Source organism: Pelobates fuscus, chromosome 9 (assembly GCF_036172605.1).
Source record: "Pelobates fuscus isolate aPelFus1 chromosome 9, aPelFus1.pri, whole genome shotgun sequence".
Classification (NCBI taxonomy): domain Eukaryota; kingdom Metazoa; phylum Chordata; class Amphibia; order Anura; family Pelobatidae; genus Pelobates; species Pelobates fuscus.
In genome coordinates this window covers 164,164,789-164,185,876 of record NC_086325.1, presented here as the reverse complement: position 1 = coordinate 164,185,876, position 21,088 = coordinate 164,164,789, and the positions used below count along the sequence as shown (strand labels likewise).

The window sequence follows — 21,088 nt, the reverse complement described above, 5'->3', positions numbered from 1 at the left end:
TATTAAATTAACAAGAAAGTTCTCTAAATTATATTATTATGAGTGTTAATGCAAGGCCTGTAGGGAACCAACTGAGGGATACCACCAGCAAACCTCAATGACAGGAACAAGGTGAGTCTTTAGAGTCTGGTTAGAGCTATGGTACTGTCACAGCCTTAAAACTGTGAAACCCAGCTTCGAATACTGTTCACCCAACGCCACCAGTAAGTGTCCCTGGAAAGTCACCTAATGATATAGATTGTGAGATTGTTTGAGCAGGGCCTTCTTATCCTCTAGATATCCCCCTTTCTATAATTGTAACACTCTGTGGAATATGTTAATAATGAGCTGAGAGCAGGAAGACAATAGTAGCCAATTAATATATTATCTTTCTTGTTTTTTTCAGATTGATTGATGTTCTGTCTGTTCATCGTCACATTTCCACCTGTCATTTATTCACAATTGTAATGTTTATGTGTTTAACATTTGAAAAGCCAATAAAAGGATTACAAAAAAACCAAAAAAACAACACATCGGGTTAGGGAGAACCATTGCATTACTAAACGTTTACGTGATTGATCTTCAGTTGAATTCACAGACCTTCTGCCTGATGACAGTCAATATTTGATATGGGGCAGAATTTGACATTCTCATACATTGTTTCCTCCATATATACAGTGACTACCAGTTAGCAGTTAGCAGTTAGTTAGACTGAGGTCGGATCTTCATCTCTGATATCTTATATGAGTAATTGTGACCACGGCCAGAACTCCAGTTTACCCCATTGGCGTAGCTTGTGTGATTTCCCCGCAAGTACAGTCCATTCAGGTTGGATGAATGGCACACAGTATACCACCAGGCACCACTGTAAACATTGGCACAGCTACCAGTGGCATAGAGGTCATTATCTCTATCTTTGGTAGAAAATGGTGTGTTTCTGTGACCATAGAAGGAGTCACCTGTAAATGGAAGAGAAGACGATGTGTAAACAACTAGTGCAGTCCCTTAAATACACAAACTATCCAGTGATACATGTTAACATAAACAGAGATCCTCTATATCGAACATTTAAATATGGTGTATTCTATATTACTTTGTGTAAATATATTTCTAGATGTTTGCCCAGACCAGCAAACAAGTAATTACAGAGCTTTACTCTCTGGGAAACACGAGCAAGCTTAACTCGTTAGACTGGAGATCTTGTACATCATCTATCAATTCTTGTGCTCAGTTACTGACAATTCCTTGTAAATAAACCTGGTAAAATTTTATAACCCTGAGTTTACTGGAAAATTGGATGTGGCTATTAATTATATCTTTATTTCAAAATCTATCTGTAAACGATTGGCATAAAGCTGTCAGTTTCTTGTCCTATTAGAGAGACAGTGAATATTTCATGGATTAGACATTGGGGTTTATTGGAATAATCTGGTATTTTATAGAAATGTTAGGGGAATTGTACATTTGAGCCAAAAGAACAGTAAAGACAGACATACAGTTGATTTAGAGAAACCTTCAAATTCTTTAAATGCCACTATTTTGTTAAAAAAAAAAAACAGCAAATATCTTTTCAATTTCATACAACTCATCAATTCACAATCCCCCCCATTCCCCCTAAAATAAGACATTTGCCCTAGCTTATTTTCAGGGTTTGTTTGTAATATACAGTCAGGTCCATAAATATTGGGACATCAACACAATTCTAATCTTTTTGGCTCTATACACCACCACAATGGATTTGAAATGAAATGAAGATTTGCTTTAACTGCAGACTTTCAGCTTTAATTTGAGGGTATTTACATGCAAATCAGGTGAACGGTGTAGGAATTACAACAGTTTGTAAATGTGCCTCACACTTTTCAAGGGACCAAAAGTAATGGGACAATTGGCTGCTCAGCTGTTCCATGGCCAGGTGTGTGTTATTCCCTCATTATCCCATTTACAAGGAGCAGATAAAAGGTCCAGACTTCATTTCAAGTGTGCTGTTTGAATTTGGAATCTGTTGCTGTCAACTCTCAATATGAGATCCAAAGAGCTGTCACTATCAGTGAAGCAAACCATCATTAGGCTGAAAAAACAAAACAGACCCATCAGAGAGATAGCAAAAACATTAGGTGTGGCCAAATCAACTGTTTGGAACATCCTTAAAAAGAAAGAACGCACTGGTGAGCTCAGGAACACCAAAAGACCCGGAAGACCACGGAAAACAACTGTGGTGGATGACCGAAGAATTATTTCCCTGGTGAAGAAAACACCCTTCACAACAGTTGGCCAGATCAAGAACACTCTCCAGGAGGTAGGTGTATGTGTGTCAAAGTCAACAATCAAGAGAAGACTTCACCAGAGTGAATACAGAGGGTTCACCACAACATGTAAACTGTTGGTGAGCCTCAAAAACAGGAAGGCCAGATTAGAGTTTGCCAAACAACATCTAAAAAAGCCTTCACAGTTCTGGAACAACATCCTATGGACAGATGAGACCAAGATCAACTTGTACCAGAGTGCTAGGAAGAGAAGAGTATGGAGAAGGAAAGGAACTGCTCATGATCCAAAGCATACCACCTCATCAGTGAAGCATGGTGGTGGTAGTGTCGTGGCGTGGGCAGGTATGGCTGCCAATGGAACTGGTTCTCTTGTATTTATTGATGATGTGACTGCTGACAAAAGCAGCGGGATGAATTCTGAAGTATTTCGGGCAATATTATCTGCTCATATTCAGCCAAATGCTTCAGAACTCATTGGACGGCACTTAACAGTGCAGATGGACAATGACCCGAAGCATACTGCAAAAGCAACCAAAGAGTTTTTTAAGGGAAAGAAGTGGAATGTTATGCAATGGCCAAGTCAATCACCTGACCTGAATCTGATTGAGCATGCATTTCACTTGATGAAGACAAAACTGAAGGGAAAATGCCCCAAGAACAAGCAGGAACTGAAGACAGTTGCAGAAGAGGCCTGGCAGAACATCACCAGGTATGAAACCCAGTGTCTGGTGATGTCTATGCGTTCCAGACTTCAGGCTGTAATTGACTGCAAAGGATTTGCAACCAAGTATTAAAAAGTGAAAGTTTGATTTACTTTTGGTCCCTTAAAAAGGGGGAGGCACATATACAAACTGTTGTAATTCCTACACCGTTCACCTGATTTGGATGTAAATACCCTCAAATTAAAGTCTGCAGTTAAAGCACATCTTGTTTGTTTCATTTCAAATCCATTGTGTTGGTGTACAGAGCCAAAAAGATTAGAATTGTGTCGATGTCCCAATATTTATGGACCTGACTGTAAGCCCTACCCCGAAAATAAGTCCTAGTTGCTGGTAGCAAGTTCGCTAATTCATGGGATTCCATGTGTTAGTGAACTTGTCTATGTCCGAGGGAATTCACACAAATGTAGACCTGTTTTTCTAGCACATGCTTGCTACCATTTTCCCCTGAAATAAGACCTCCCCTGAAAATAAGTCCTAATGCATTTTTCAGGAGAAAAATTAATATAAGACCCAGGAAAACACGGAAATAGACCATTTCTATATATGTAGAAGGGAGTATCCCATACACAGACAACCTGCACCTGTCATACCTGCAGTCCCTCCAGTGAATGACCCCAAACTCAGAGTGTAATTCAGATTCTCCCCTGTGATTTTGAAGTTGCTGTATGTGGCGTAAGTTCTTTTGTTTTCAAAATCCATGAAATCGAAGCGGAGGTCGTATGTTCCTATCAGAAAAGTAAATTATTATTTATTACGTGCAGCGCTGGGCAAAACAACATGGCTTATATAGAATCCATAGAAGGTAAACATGGAATTAAGCACTATGTACAATCACATACTGACGGACACGGTCGAGGTTTGTTTATGTATCTGTTTGGGTGTCTGCCAGGAGGAGGAAGGAAAGTGACACGGAATCTGAAATTAGATTCATGGATATTTTCTTAGCAGTGACGTTGGATATCAAAGGCTGATTTGGAATATTTAGGCTAAAATTATCACCTTGAAATAATTCTACAAATCAGCTGCTATTTTAAATTGTCACAACTCCCTAATTAAATTCTAAGGAATATCGTCATTTCCACCAGCCCTGTGTATACATAGTTTAATGTTAAAAGTAAAACAAAAAGTAACCCATGAAATCATATTTAAAAGAACACTTACACATCCACAACAAAGCCACTAAAGCACTTTAAGTAGCTGAAAAGCTTTATGTGTGATGCATGTGTCCTTTTTGCAAAAAAAAGCAGATTTTAGTAGAAAATGACACTTTAATAAATTAACCTGGTTACACCCCCTCTTCCCCGCCTTCCCCTCCTCCCCAGCCCGTCCTGTTACTTCCTGGTTTATTCAGGTCAGTGGAGCTAAATTCAAGAGGCAGCAATTGCCCCGAGCTTCTGCCTTGTAAAGACTTCTCATTGAACTGTATTGGGAAGTCTCTGATTGGAAAGCCTCAAAAAGCCTGGGCGGGGTTAGAAGGGGAGGGCCTGCAAAGACTTCAGGCGAGAGATCTACAGCTTATACAAACTGTTTTTAGATATACATGCAATTAATAAAATTCATAAATAAATGGAGGAAATTAATTACAGGTTGGCATATGTGATAAACCACCTAATTTTGATATCGACGAGGAAGATTAGTGGTTATAGCAAATTGGGTTAAGCTGTACATGTGGGTCCCATAGGAAAGCATTGGATTGGCTGAGATTATCAATTCTGGTTATCTCAGCCAAGGAGGTAAGACGGGGATTGGAGCCAAATGATGCTCTGGCCAATCAACATCTACTCTTAGAGATGCATTGAATCAGTGAATCGTTATGGGGAAAGTTCAGCGTCTCCATGCAGAGTATGGAGACGCTGACCGTCAGTGTTGCACACTGTGCAACACTGACCCAGGAAGCACCTCTAGTGGCCATCTGAGGTGTGCCTTAGAGCAAAAAGCCTGCAGGGACTGATTATACTTGCCATAACAAATACATTAAGTAGCAGTTGTTTTGGTGACTATAGAGTCCCTTTAACACAATATGGCCATATGGTGTAGCTGAATCCCCATATATGTTTGCTGAGATAGGTGATTTTAAGTAGCCTTGTAAAATTTTAAACTGTATTTTTGTTTTTTGTGTGAGCGCTGTTGCTACAAGATATAAGGAAGGAAATAATGCATGGAAACAGGCGATTAGATTGACTAAATTAGAAAATGAGAAAAAGATAGGCAAACCATCCACAAAAATGTTTATGTACATAAATAAAAAAAAAAAAGTGGAAGTGTAGGTATACTGAAAACAGAGCGTGTTATTTATGCAAATCAGGAAAAGGCAGAAACTAAAAAAAACTATTTTTCCTCAGTATGAATTAAGTAGATATGCAAATGATTGCTGCAAAAAACTTGAAGAAAATTGTGATTGGATGACTGAAGACAAGGTAAAGATAGTTACTGTAAAGAAAGCTATGCGGCCTAATGATATTCACCCACAAGTACTTAAGGAGCTAAGTGTGGAAATAAGTTAACCTCTGTTTCTAATTTTTCAAAATTATTTTCTTTCAGGAATTGTACTGGAAGATTGGAGGCAGAAGTGGTTCCTATTTTCAAAAAGGGTTTAACATCATTGACTGGAAATTATAGACCTGTGAGCTTAACTTCTATGGCTGGGAAAGTATTTGAAGGGTTATTAAGGGATCGTTTTCAGGAATTCATTGGGGAGAACATTTTTATTAGTAAAAATCAGCATGGTTTTATGAAACATAGGTAACCCAAGAGTGGATTAAAGATAGATTACAAAGAGTTGTCATTAATGGTACATTTTCAAGCTGGAGAAGTGGTGTCCCAGAGGGTTCTGTTTTGGGACCGATTCTATTTAACATATTTATAAATGATCTTAAAATAAGCATTGAAAGTCATGTTTGAGTATTTGCAGATGACACAAAGCTCTGTAAAGTAATACAATGTGGGCAGCAGATTATTTCACTGGAGAGGTAGATTGGGTGACTGGGCACTCAAATAGCAGATGAAATTGAATGTAGCAAAATGCAAATTTATGCATTGGGGTAAAGAATGCACAAGTAACTTACACCCTAAATAGTAGTGAATTAGGGATAAAACACATAAGAAATATTTGGGAATTGTTATAGACAACAAACTATGCAATAATGTGCAATGTTAATCAGCATTTGCTATGCCCAGTAAGATATTATCATGTATAAAAAGGACATTAATTCTCTGAATGAAAATATAATTTGCCTCTTTATAACTCAATGTTGAGACCACACCTTGAATATGCTGTGCAATTTTGGGCACCTGTTCTAAAGAAGGATATTATGGCACTAGAACATTTTTTTCTGAAGAAAAGTTAACAAATTTAAATCTACACAAACGGCACATCAGAGGGTATATGACTGCATAATACAAATATATTCAGGGCCGGTACAATCTATTGTCTGGAAATCTATTCATAAACAGGACCATACGTACGACACAGGTTCCTGCATTCAGACTGGAAGAAAGGAGAATACGTCTAAGGAAAAGGTTCATTATAGTAAGACTAAACAGCAGATGTTTAAACAGGAACTTGATAAATACTTGCAAAAACACAATATACAGGGATATAATTATAATATGGGGGGGGTTATAGCTTCTTAATCCAAAGAGAGATCTTATGAGTGTAGGGGTTTCTGGGAGCTATCTTACCTTTAGGGGTTAGATTGTTTTTCAACAGTTTAAGCCTAAATTGGGGCTCAGGCACCTAGTACCTCTGTCTCCCTGCTTCCTTCTTCTCTGCACTACAGTATGAGGAAGGTTTAACTGAGTGACAGTTGATATACTTATAGACAAAGTTGAAGCTCACAATCACAGGCCAACCATTGTGAGAGATAATACGTACTATTTCTCTAACTATTCTAACTATTCTAACTGCACGAGTGTGCTAGCTGTTCATCCCGGTTTTCTGATAAATGTTATGCTATACTTTTTGGAAGTAAAAAGCAATATGTTGCAGTGAACAGGAACCATGTTTTGCAGTAGGAAACATGAATATTACCTGTGGACGTAAGTTGGTGAATATGATCGTTCCCCAGCCAGAACTCGCTGGCCTGGTGTCCAAACCCTCGCTTGTAGGAATTCCAGTCTCGGAAAAAATCCACCGACCCATCCATCCTTCTCTGGAAAACCTAATTACAAAATAAGGAGTTAGTGGTTAACCCAATAGGTTCCAAGCAATGGTAAATATTCTGCTCTCTATTTGAGTGACCTTGTTCTAATAGATGGTCAGTGATCCTAATCTTATCGTTACACATTTCTTCTTAAAGGATAAGCTCTGGTGATCTGAGCCCTGGAATTTTTCTTATATATAAAAGTAATGAATCGAGAGTTATGGTGGCAATGTTACATAGAGCAATATTGCAGACACCCCTGGTGGGCATAAGTGGAAATGCAAGTTAAAATAATCTTTCTGGTAGAACACACTTTTTTCTATTTAAGAGCAAGCAGCCCTGGAAACACTGCTCTATTGCCTGTTTTACCAACCTGTCTAATGTCTGCCTTAGCTGTAGTCTGCTAGGAAAGTAAAACTTAGTGGCCATACTTACTAGCCATCCTCCTCCGTCAGTCTCCATGTCACAGTACACAGTGAGAGGAAGCCCATTGCTTGTGTATACTGTGTACCAACCGGTCAGAGAAGCTCCATAGTCCAAGAGCTCCTTACAGTTCTGGGCAGCTGGAGGAGAGAATGAGAGAGGATCATGCTGATTGGACGGTTAGCTGTTTGACTTCCTGATTCAGTTTAATGCAGCCAATCAAAAAGGGAGATTAAATATCGCTGCTTATTAAAACACTCAGAATGCCAGACTTTACTTGTTGATAGACAGCAACTGAATTTAGCATGCAGTTAGTATCTCTGTATATAATTAATGGAACAAACAATTACCTTATATATTATATAACAAAATGGACTTATATGTAGTTACAAGGTGTGATACTTACTTCCAGGGGCAGGTACACCGGGATCTCCCTTGTCACCTGAACAAAGAAATGTTAAAAAATATAAATTAAACATAAAAAAAAAATATTGCAAAAATAAAATATATACATTTTCAACACTTATGTTGTAAATCAAGGTTTTTTATTTAGTATGTATAAATAGAGACATTACGTATGGTATCACTATAAACGGCTCTGTAATAGCATTGGGAGTTAATAAAGGCAGCGTTGATAAAATCGCATTCCACATTTCAAATGTTTTGTGTTAAAAGTGTCACGTTTAGTGGATTCCCCTAGATTCACCAATAATTGTTTCAGTTCCTCTTAAATGAAACATATATTTAAATTAAAGAAACAGACATTGAACTTTCTTTCATTCTCGGATGTGTCCACATTTCTGATTTCTTTACAAAACACTTGAAGTAGCAACATTAAAAGAAAGGGCTCTTCCTATGTTATACTCTTTCAGCTGCTTAGTAGATAGCTCCCTAATTAGCAAAAATAAGAAAAAATAAATTCTTCAATTTTCTCCGCCGTTGCTTAGTACATACGTTCCTTATTTGGATACCTTAATAATGGCAATCCCACGTAAGTATAGGACACCAAATTAGGGAGCTATCTATTAAACAGCTGAAAGAGCAAAAATAATAAAAACCCTTTCTCCTAAATTTGGTCTTTCACTTGTTTTCTAGATGAAGTCCTTAAACCGGATAACCTTAAACATGGTAATCTCAAACTAGGATAGATACTTAGGGAGTGTCACTAAACCGCTGGAAACCTTTTATTAATTTCGATCTTTCAGGCAGCTGTGATTAGCAGATAGCTCCTTATTTTGGTATCCTTATGTAGGATGATTACTATGTTAAAGGATTCCAAATTAGGGAGTTATATGTTAAACGTTTATATGATTTGGTCTCCTTTGGAAAAATAATTGCGTCTGAACTTGGTTCCGAAATGTTTTTTGAATTTCGATTTGTCCCAAATTGATCATTTCTGAATTCCAGACAATTCAAAAGTCAACCAACTGAAACAAAACGTGCATGAAACTATTGTTTTCACACATTCACATCTCAAGAAACAATATTGGTTGTTCATTACTTTATTCTTTATAATTTTTATCTGCTATTTATAGTCACAAGTCTGAGTTTATCCTGAATTTACCTATGTATTACCTTTTTGTCCTTGCGTGCCTGTGACCCCTTTATCACCTGTGGAAGAGAATAAAATCTGTATAATTATAAGACCCTCAGTAGGTCCTTTCCACCGTTTTCAATGTAAGATGCAGAGATAACCTGGCCACGCATTGGGACCACGTGATGACAATGTATAGTCCACGTATCTTGCTGATTCAGTGACTAGCACACTCACACAGGTACACACATCAACACATGGCCAGAGATATATTTTTACACTAAATCCTTCTTGGTTCTAGCCATCTTCCTGTCTGTCTATCCATTGCTGCAGGGCGATGACTTTCATGGTGTCTAGTGGGGGCTGAACCAGTGCTGCAGTCTAGGCCTTTCACTCCCATGTGGTTTCCTTCTGCGGGTGTTGGGGTGGAGCAGTTGCAGTAGATGCCCCATGTAGGTGAAAGGAAAGCATGAGGTAAGGGGCCCGCTGTGTTAGAACCCAACCAGTCCGCATAGATGGCCCCCAGCGTATTGCCAGAGCCCCTTACCTGGGTACCAGCTTTACCCCCTGATGACGACTCTGCTCTCCGATTCTGGGATAAGGTTCTACATTCAAAATCTAATTTCTATGGTGATTGTATCAGGTTTAGAACTCGACATTCCTATTGCTCTCTCTCTTTCTACATATAAAGTGAAAGAGAGAAAGAGCTTTGTACAGTTGGCATGACAATAAAAATGTGATCCCATATTCTGTATTCTAATTTAGTGTTCTGCCAATATATTGCTAAAGAGTTAGTTTACCTTTAACGCCTGTTGGTCCCATCTTCCCAGGAGTTCCAGGTGAGCCATTTTCTCCTAAATATAAGACACCACAGGGGTTAGGAGAATATATTTTGTCCAAAACCATTTTACATTGTAATTTAGGACTCTCAAACTGGATACATTGTAACTGAAAAATACACAATGACATCATTATGATAATTAACCTCTGGGTCGATACAACTGATATTACCTTTAAGTCCTGCTGGTCCTTGCACTCCCTGTATTCCTTGTGTTCCAGGAATTCCCGGACATCCTCGTAAAATGGCCAGCTTGTCCGACTCGCCAACGCCAATAAGCTTCACATCTGCCCATAAAGTAAAACATAATTTATATATATATATATCTTTCACCAGTTAGGGGTTTATTCACAGAATATCAAATTGTAGTGAATAAAAAACCAAATTACATATTTTAGGTTAAAAAAAAGCCAAGCTGGGACGATAGTGCTGTTAAGTGAATAAAAACGAAAAAAAGAAAAAGAAAATGCCCTTTTGCTATTAATCACGTTTAGATTGCGAGCTCATTTGAGCAAGGCTTTTTTTTCGTCTCACGTCTTTACTTCTTGTAAAATAACTGCATAGTAGAACACTGTGTAAATTTACAATACTATAGAAATGACAATAATAATACTGACAACATGGATAATAATTACAGCTTTGTCAATTACTTACCTTTCAACACAGTTACTGACATCGTAGCGTTCAATGGTTTTATCTGCAAGCTTACACTCGTCATATTTTACAGAAGATATTGAGTTCTATTAACTAAAATTATATGGGATAATTTAAGAATGGGATTTAAACTTTCAGTCCAAAAGAGAAAACTGAAAATAAAAATCAACATATCTGCTGAACTGGAGATAAATACAAACACGATTATTTTATGCAATGTCTTCCAAACTGGTTCTAAAGTCACTACAATTAGTTATTTATTGACTACATGATTAGAAACATTATAATGTAAAGATCTGTGACAGTGACATTACATTATACAGTTTGTTTTGATATAAAGACTTTCCTTGATTCAAGATTTGGTTTGAAACTTTAGCCGTATGAGTTCAGTGATGAAGAATTAAAATAAGAGATGGAATAAGTATCTAGTAAGTCCTTATTTATTGGACTATTGGGGTTTTGGCAAACTTTGAATAGATCCTCTGTTTCTCAAGTCTAAAGCATTTCTCACTTTCTTAGCTTCAGACTTGATAAAGGGAAGATCTAAATTCTGTTAGTCCTATAAAAGCAGTTTTAGAAGACTTTAATTTCATCTGTTATTTTACATCTTCAACCTATAGAAATAATTACTTGTGTTTACTGATTTTAGCAATATCCATCCCTCCCTCCATCCAAAACTCATCCATCTATCCATCCAGCTATCCATTCATCCAAAGAGAGATCTGACATCCAATTGAGTCTTCCCAGTAATAAAACATAAATAGTATAGATGTACGTCTATATACATTACTGGACAAGACCGTTGAGAATTGAGACTTGCCTGTCAGAGTGATCTGATTCTTTAGCTATCAAGCCATCCAATCACTCACTGACATTCAGAGCATGGGTATCCGTTTATAAAGGAGGATTGTGTATAATATGTTTTTTTTCACACCTAGCACAAGTGTTCACATTAACTTTTAGTTAACATTTTACTTTTCGCTACTTATTTTATAATTGTAAGTAGTTTATAATCAAGTTTACCAAAATGTTTCTAATTCAGTTGTCTGTTCACAGTAGCTTACTGTTTGAAAAATAAACTCTAGGTGGGCTTCTCCACTCAGTAAAAATATAAACTCAATGATTAGAGTGAGGGGTCATTCATAGCTCACCTGGACAGGTGTCTTCAGCATAACACAGAATGGCGGCCAGCGATACGAGCATGTTCAGTGACGAATATGCGCAGTTTCTCATCTTACTCCCTGTAGCTGCTGGAGTCGAAGAGTTTTATGGTACCTCTGGAACAGATGGAGAGTATCGTCTAAAGTACAACAAGCCCCTCATCCTTAAATAGGCAGCAACGACTGTATGCCAGTAACGGAATTTCTGGTGTTAAGCAACGAGAATTTCAACATAGGGTGTGGTTTAATTGTAGACATACCTCTTTTAACCACTCATAGTCATGCCATCATTTTATCTGATGTGGCTTAGTAGAGCAGGAATTTAAATTGAGATGTATTAAGGCAAACAAACCAATATTTTCTATTTTTGGTATTACTCGACTCTAATGTGTCGTCAAATGTGCATCTCAATTTTGTAAACCTGGTGTAACATATTCATCCTCACCTTGTGGCCAGCGACCGTCCATCTGCATGAATGACACTTGCGGCATGATAATGGACACCGGCCACTGCAGATCCAAGGCTAATTAAACCCCAACACTCGCTCACGTGACTGACGACGTCGGCGTGCACATGACATCGTTCACACAAAGCGCGCGCACGTTTTGGGGTCAAAGAGTGATCCCGGCCAATTGGAAAGGTGGAGCAGGTATAAAAGCCTAGAATTACCTTTCCTCGTTGCCCTGTCATGGTTTCCATAGTGGTTCTCCAAGAGAGCGCGTTCCGTATTCTGGTTATTCTTGTTATTGACTTTGGCTTTGATTTTGCCTTCCCTCTATTCTGGTATCCCTGACCCCTGGCTTTTTCTTTATTGTTGTGTCCCTTTCTGTGTCCCCTGACCTCGGCTATTTCTATGACCATTCCTTGGTAAGTTAGTCCAGCTATTCTAGGGTCCGATAATATGTGACCTATTGGTCTCCTGTGTTACACAATTCTACGTGCTGGATCATACTGTAATCCTGACATTTCGACAGGGCCATCGATCCTGTAGAATTTTGAAAGCACATTGCTGCTTGCGAAAGGAAACTAGAGGAGAATGATCACCGCATGGATCAATTTGCCCAGAATTTGCCCACTGCATGGATCAATTTGCCTCAGTACGCTTCTTACCCGAACAGCGCATCTACGGCCTCTGGTCTCTTCTTCTGTCTCACCTCTGCCTTATGTACCTCCGCCTATAGTACACACTATGGTAGTATAGACATAGGCCCCACTATCTCTCTATCTCCTCCACTGCACTTTGATGGTAATATTCAAGAATGCCGGGGTTTCCTTAATCAAATGGAGTATGATTTTGGGGCCTCACCGGGATCTTTTCATCAATCAACTTAAGGGTAAAGCTTTAGCTTGGGCCAATCCGTTATGGGAGAGTAATTACCAGGAATTCCTTAAGAAATTAAACTTACATTTGAACCATTAGGCAGGGAGGAAGACGCCTCCACTGCCCTGATGCACATCAAACAAGGGAGCCGGTCTATCTCGGACTATGCCATAGAATTTCGTACCCTGGCTTCCGAGGTAGACTGGACTAGCAGTGGGCTAATCTCCGCATTTAAGAAGGTATTATCTGACACTATACTACATGAGATTGCCGCCAAAGATCTACCCAAAAAACGTAATAAATTTATCACATTCGTTATGCAAATTGAAAATAGATTAAGAACCAGCGAAGCTACTAAAAATAAGACCAGACGTATGACTATGCCTTTAACACCCCGTTTCTCCAGACCTATTGTCCCTGAAATTCCTGTTCAGTCCGAACCTGAACCCATGCAGTTGGGGGTCACTTGACTGTCTGAAGCAGAAAGACAATATAGGAGAAAAGAAGGCCTATGTCTATAATGCGGTAGGAAAGGACATATGAAAAACAATTGTCCCATTCATCCGGAAAACTACCGCACCTTAATGGGACAGGTCTTAGGTGTAATGGAGACGTCCTCTGAAAAGAATAAATATAGATTTCTCCTTGATATTTCGATTATACTTGACAAAAATAACTTTTTATGCAAAACCCTGATGGACTTCATTGATGTCCAGTTTGTTAAGCGTAATACTTTACCTATCAAGGAACGACTATCACCTCTAGCTGTAGAGGCTATAGATGGGAGACCACTCTCACAACCATTGATTACTCACAAAACCTTACCCATTAGTATATCCATTGGAGCCTTGCATAAGGAAGATATAATGTTTCAGGTTATTGCATCCCCTTTCTGTCTGATCATATTAGGCTTTCCTCGACTTAGTAAGCATAACCCTCATATTGATTGGGCTAATGGGAAAATATTGTAATGCGTTAAGGATTGTAATGAAAGGTGCATATTACAGATCACCAAGAGAGTAGATACTATTGAATTACCCGCTGTCACTAAGTTCTCAAACTCCCGAGGTTCCCATACAATACCAGGACATTAAGGAAGTATTTAGCAAAACTCAGTCTAATGTATTGCCTCCCCACAGACCGTATGACTGTTCCATAAACTTACTACCAGGCGCTATGCCACCTAACGGAGCAGTTTATGCTCTATCCCCACAGGAAAGTAAAATAATGGAGGAATATATTAAGGACTCACTGAGTAAAGACCATATACGTAAATCATCCTCGCCTGCTGGTGCAGGATTCTTTTTTGTATCTAAAAAGGATGGTGAATTGCGCCCATGTATCGATTACAGGGCATTGAACAAAATCACCATTAAGAAGCCTACCCCATTCCCCTTATTGCTGAATTATTTGACAGGCTCCAGGGCGCTAAGGTGTTTACTAAGCTTGACCTTAGAAGCGCTTCCAATTTAGTGAGAATCAAGGAAAGCTCACCACGGTCATGTTAGACAAGTCTTGCAAACTTATTGAAAAATCACCTTTATTGCAAATTGGAGAAATTTATCTTTGATCATTCAGAAGTACAGTTTTTGTGATATAATATTTCTGCCTCAGGATTTCAGATGGATCCTAAACAACTGGAATCGGTCCTACAGTGGCCTTTACTCACTGGGTTAAAAGTCATTCAAAGGTTCATTGGGTTTGCCAATTATTACAGAAGGTTTATAAAGGGTTTTTCATCTTTAATAGCTCCCATTTCCAATTTGACATGCAAGGGGGCTAACAGTACAATATGGTCTAAGGAGGCTATAGAAACTTTTGAAATTCTCAAACAAAGGTTTGCCTCTGCAGACTATTAATACATCAAGACACCAGTAAACCTTTCTCACTGGAGGTTGATGCCTCAGAGACGGGAGTAGGAGCTGTTCTCTCCCAGAGGGAGAACCAGGATACTCCTTTGCACCCTTGTTGCTACTTCTGTAGAGTTTGAGTTGAGTTGTCCTTGAGTTGTCCCCTGCTGAGCGCAATTATGATATTGGCAATAGAGAATTGTTGACCATTATTATAGCTCTCAAAGAGTGGTGACATCTTTTGGAGGGTTCCAAGGACCCCCTTTTGATCATTACTGACCACAAAAATCTGACTTACGTTAGTGATGCTGAGTGATTGTCTTCTAGACAGGCTAGGTGGTCACTATTCCTTTCTCGCTTTATTTTTTTTATAACTTATAGACCTGGGTCTAATTTGTCAAGGCCGATTCCATATCCAGACAGTTTGATACTGAGTCTATACAAGAACAAGAGACATCCCCTATCATCCCCCCTGAATGTATCATTGCTTCCACTATCCTTTCATTGTCCTCTCCGCTGCTTGGCTCCATAATGGAGGCCCAGTCTCAGGCGCCCTGTGGTAAACCTCCGGATAGATTGTTCGTCCCATTGGGTGAAAGGGTTAATCTCATGAAGGTGTTCCATGACAACTTGACTGCTGGTCATCCGGGTATTAATAAATCCACATCCGCGATCATGAGATCATTTTGGTGGGATTCCCTCAGGAAGGATGTTAAGGAGTATGTTCAGGCTTGTTCTGTTTGTGCAGTTTCTAAAGTACCTCATAAACTTCCTTGTGGCTTGTTGCAACCTTTTCCGGTTCCTGAGGTTTCATGGTCTCACTTATCCATGGATTTAATTGTTGAACTTCCTAGTTCTAATGATTATACCACTATTCTCATGGTTGTTGATCGTTTCTCTAAAATGGCTCATTTTATCCCACTCAAGAAATTGCCCTCATCTCAAGACCTGGTACTGATCTTTATACGTGAGATTGTCCGTCTGCATGGCATTCCTCACAATATTGCATCTGATAGAGGTTCTCAGTTGGTATCTCGGTTCTGGGCTTTCAATAAGCAGTTGGGGATTGAATTATCATTTTCATCCTCTTATCACCCCCAGACTAATGGTATGGCTGAAAGGGCTAACCAGTCTTTGGAATTATATTTGCGTTGTTTTGTTAATAGCACCCAAGACAATTGGTCCAAATTACTACCTAGTTTGTGAGAAACAATGCTGACCATGACTCCTCTGGACATAGCCCATTTTTTGTTAATACTGGCCGACACCCTACTGTCCTCCCGGCTGTCTTTTCTGACATGGCTTTTCCTGCTTTAGGTGACCGTCTTGCCTCTATTCTGGATACCTGGGTTATCTTCGCGCAACAACTGGCTTAAGGTCCCTAGTATGAAATTTGCTCCTAGGTTCCTTGGGCCTTTTCGTGTCCTTCGGATGCTCAATCCCGTTTCGTACTCTCTGGCCCTTCCAGCCTCCTTGAAAATTCCCAACACCTTTTTTGTCTCCTTGCTCAAACCCCTTGTTTGCAATAAATATACTGTCCCAAGTGCACCCCCCCCCCCCGCCTCCCTTGGTTGTTTCTGGACAGTAGGAGTATGAGGTCTCTTCTATAATTGATTCTAGATTTTCTTGGGGCACTTTACAGTACTGGTTGATTGGAAAGGTTATTGTCTGGCCGACTGGTCTTGGGTTCTAGCCTCTGATATACATGCAAGATCCGCTATTTTCATGCCAAATTTACTCTTAAGCCTAGTCCTTCAGGTGGGGTTAATGTAACATATTCATCCTCACCTTGTGGTCAGCGGCCATGCATCTGCATGAATGAAACTTGCGGCATGATAATGCTCACGTGACTGACGACATTGGCATGCTCGCTCACGTGACTGACGACATTGGCGTGCACGTGACGTCGCGCACGCACCACACGAGCACGATTTGGGGTCAAAGAACGATCCCGGCCAATCAGAAAGGTAGAGCAGGTATAAAAGCAATGAATTACCTTTCCTCATTGCCCTGTCATGGTTTCCCTAGTGGTTGCCATATACCATAGTAACATTGATGGTATTTCAATTTTAGTGTTACACGTTAAGTCTATTCTTTCTTAAGCCCTCTTTTAGGAACAACATTTGCCTGTGTGAATTCACCAGATCGAAATTTACCTGTATGAATTCACCAGTTTTAATTCACCCTGTGTGAATTCGCTAGAAAATTTAGATTTTTGCCCCGAATGTAATGCACCATCGAATCTAATGCGCATTCAAATTTGGAAACTTTATTTTCCAAATAAGGTGCGCATTAGATTTGAGTAAATACAGTATTTTATATTAAAACACCACTTTGAGTTATTTTAAATTCAGACAACTCACATTTAAAGCAGCTACGCTCCTTGATTTCTTTGTATTGTTGTCCCCCTGGGATGCTAAGCTTTTTATTTTTTCTTTAAAAAATGTTTCCTTCACAAAGTTATACATATATCAAGCAGCTTGTATTTTTCCTTTTGTTGACAACAGGTTGACAAAACTTGAGAAAGGCCAGAGCTTTAGTCAAGCTCTGCTTAATTTGTCAAACCTGTCATTGGCTGTTAAGCTCTTTACTCATCGAGTCAATTCCTGATAACGTTGAGTCACCTCCTTACATTGATGAGCAGAGTTCAGGATTCCCATCTGACCATGCAACCAACAGTGACATTATCAGTGAATGGGAATGTTTAAGATCTGATGGACATGCCCTAGGAATGACAGAAGAGGAGTATTCAGATTTGTTAGATGGCAGCGCCTTTCTCCATCATCTCCAGCTGGTATAAAATGCTACATCAAGTCTGTTAATTGGCAATCTGCCGTGTGACCTCCATCCACCACCGCCTTCACTGGCTGCCAATAAAATGGCTTATATTATTTATATTACTCAAAATGATCTTACAGAGCAATATATAACACTGCTTCTATCTCTCCTCCTCCAACACAATGTATGTCACGGCTGTGCCAAGACTCAACGGTATAGTGATGCCAATTGCTCAATCTTTAATACACATCTAAAAGAAGATGTAAAATAATAAGTATTTGCAGTTTCTTGGAATAACTTAACATATGCATAGTCGCCTTTTCGGCATGTGCATTATAAAGCCCCCAAAGACCCCAAGGACCCCATTCTAGGGTCCAATAATATGTGACCGATTAGTCTCCTGTGTTACACAATTCTACGTGCTGGATCATACTGTAATCCTGACATTACGACAGGGCCATCGATCCTGTAGAATTTTTGAAAAATTTACCTTCTTTTGGAAAAATTATCACTGGTTTATTAATAAATGAACAAATACATTATTAAAGGTCATTGTCAACATATTTTAACATTAGTTATCAACCCCAGTTTTTGTTTTTTTTTAACAATTCTACCCTGACAATGACCCCCATAAACAAATAATATTACCATGTATTAACATATAAATACCATCGAGGACATGATTTTCCATGTTCCACCATGTAGTGGTATACCAAGATACACCCTACACCACCAGGTTCAGAACTACCGACGAGCTCGAACCAACCAATATCTATCCAAACCCAACCGTTCTTAGCAAACTAACTATCTTACATCTGGACACACAACCTACACCCAAACTTGTTTATCCAATCCCCTGCCGCCGTGACCAAATGGGAGGGTGGGACAAACCAGGTAAGTGAGGATTAAGATGGCCCCTTAATCTCAAAGGGCCACTATATATACTCCCATAACCCAAAAATCCCACCCCCACTTTCTACAGCCAAACCCCCACAGTAACTCCCTTATGCCTGTCTCCTAGTCATGTCAAGGCTCATTCCACTTAGATGCACTGCTCCTTGGGCTACATTTTTATAGGGCTAACAGAAATTTGTAATGGCGAGTTTTCAGGAGTTCCTCCCTTTGTCAAGTCTACAGCATGCTTTATATTTAGACTAATACGGCATCTCAGATATAATGACTATCTAAAAGAACACAGAGCATATCGTGAAAAAAGCTACCACAAGTTGTGACTTTCAATATTTTATTAATCGGTGTAATTCCCAGAGAAGGGACTGTTACCATTTAGTGTGTGAGTATATATCTGACAAACATGGATACAATAGTGTGAAATGTTATTGAGACAGAGTTACTGGTATAACAGGCGTTAAATCACGGATATAATTTGTCCTGATCGTGCTTTAGCTGTATTTGATCATCAGCTGGTATAAAAGGTTATTGATCACACAGGGGTTAACGCTTTATATAGTCTGTTGGTTAAATGAGCAGTTACAGCAGATATGTGTCAGTGTCTGGATAGTAGAGACCTGGTGCTACCCAGCAAGCTACTAGTCTGAGCCCCAACCTGCTATTACACATATCTGTTTACTGAAGGACTGTGTTACTAAATGTTACTGCAGCATTGTTACTCAAACTGTTACTCAATGAGCCCAGGACTATTTTGCAATCCATTCTCTCCACGTAACAGGGAACTGTGCAGGAAGTGCTCGTGGATGGAATATTGGGTAACAACGTTGCAAACGTCTTATTTTGTAATAACTGCTGCAGAGATAATCCGATTCTGTTTCTGGAGTTTGTAAAAAAATTATCTGTCAAAACATGATTTTTTTTTTGTAGTTTAAGGAAAGCAAACATTATTATTACAAATATTACCAAATCTTTACAAAAAAGGTTCTTCCGTAAACTAACACACACATTTACACATATTAATACACACACTCACGTAAAAAAAAATGTAAAAAATAATTTCACAAAATATGATTTCGGCAAGGTGTATTGTTAGTTTGGGACCCACCAAATACATTTGTCTTGATGTGGCAGGTGAGCTTACACTTTAATGGGAGCGATACTACAAAACCCTCCAGTTATTCAAATGTACATAAAGAATTGTGATACTGTGCAGGTAACTTTGTATTTTGGCTGATGTTGCCTATGTCACCTACACAAGGATCACGCACGAGTGGTAATTTCCCTTGTTACAATTGCATATGCTGCAACTCTATGCAGAAAAACGTAAGACGTGAGGATAGACAAAATAAATTATTATTTTGAAAAATAATTTTTGGATCAAAGAACTAGGTGCTATTAACCTTAACGGTTTAAGTCAGGAATATGACCTCATCACGTGTATTTGAAACTTGTTTTTAATATATTTAAATTTTAAAGTGTACAATATGTTTTCTTACATATATCATTTTTCTTACAGATTGGCCTTTATTCGGTGTGCTGCCGTTGGTGGTAGTTTGTCAGATACACTTCACTTCTCTGATTCCCAGTGTTCCCTGCTTTGGATCTTGTAGGAATATTTTTATATTAAGATAAGTAATAAACAATATGGTCTGTCCGAATTAAAAATAAGAACAACTTTAGATCTGGGAGTTAACTATTACTGTACAAGGCAGTGACAATTGAAAGAAATTCTCAGCCAATGGAAGTTGTAACTTAGTATATACCTATACATTTTAAGATATCTGGATGCTTTATGCTCAGCCAATGGAAGTTGTGATTTAGTATATAACTATACCTATTTAGGATATTTGGATGCTTTATGCTGTTTTATTAGCCTTTTTTTGCGCACATGCGTGGAACATATGGCGTTGGTGCGTGTGCAATACAGATATTGTTGTCTGCTGCCGCACGTCTGCGTGTTTAGAAGTATGTCTGGTCCTGATATCTTGCACGCATGCACGCGACTGTTGGAATCTGCGTCTGTGCGTGGTGTGTTGGTGGCGTGTGCGTGTGTAGACAATAAGTGCGCATGCGTGTGGCGCGGGAGCACTGCGCATGCACGGACGCACGCACATTTTGGAATTAGAATTTTAAATCAACGTCTAGCACACAACATCTATCACACACACACACACACACACACACACACTCAACATGATAAACAATGGAGAGATATGGAAGGGGGGCAAATGCCAATGTGTGTATCTTTATGTACCCACCGTATGCCAGTAAAATATATAGTGATACGTACACAGTGTAGAGAGGAACAGGCTCTGCTTTAATCCACAGACAGTGACTGGGATATGGGCAGAATTTGTTATGCCAAGTGGAAAATAAAAACAAATAATATAAGTAATAGTTCTGTTACTAAAGACCTTAGTTAGATGAGTGTTTGTTTAAGCTTTCCTTGTATAACTATATATTTATTTTTAGTTTCAAGTTTGGAGTGAAAATGATCTCATCCATTTGGTTTCT

General features: G+C 38.9%; 1 protein-coding gene across 1 annotated transcript in view; it reads right to left on the bottom strand.

Annotated features, from left to right (window-relative positions):
• Positions 1–530: 530 nt before the first annotated feature.
• The window catches only part of LOC134573298 (ficolin-1-B-like), a 38,934-nt gene continuing 18,376 nt past the window's right edge, over positions 531–21,088 (bottom strand). The window contains exons 2-10 of the mRNA XM_063432956.1: positions 11,708–11,831; positions 10,076–10,189; positions 9,865–9,918; positions 9,106–9,141; positions 7,937–7,972; positions 7,543–7,670; positions 6,996–7,125; positions 3,556–3,690; positions 531–938 (exon numbers count right to left, since the gene is read on the bottom strand). Of these exons, the coding sequence (XP_063289026.1) occupies positions 682–938; positions 3,556–3,690; positions 6,996–7,125; positions 7,543–7,670; positions 7,937–7,972; positions 9,106–9,141; positions 9,865–9,918; positions 10,076–10,189; positions 11,708–11,789 (972 nt within the window). The 5' untranslated portion in view covers positions 11,790–11,831 and the 3' untranslated portion in view covers positions 531–681. The remainder of the gene's footprint in view (positions 939–3,555; positions 3,691–6,995; positions 7,126–7,542; positions 7,671–7,936; positions 7,973–9,105; positions 9,142–9,864; positions 9,919–10,075; positions 10,190–11,707; positions 11,832–21,088) is intronic.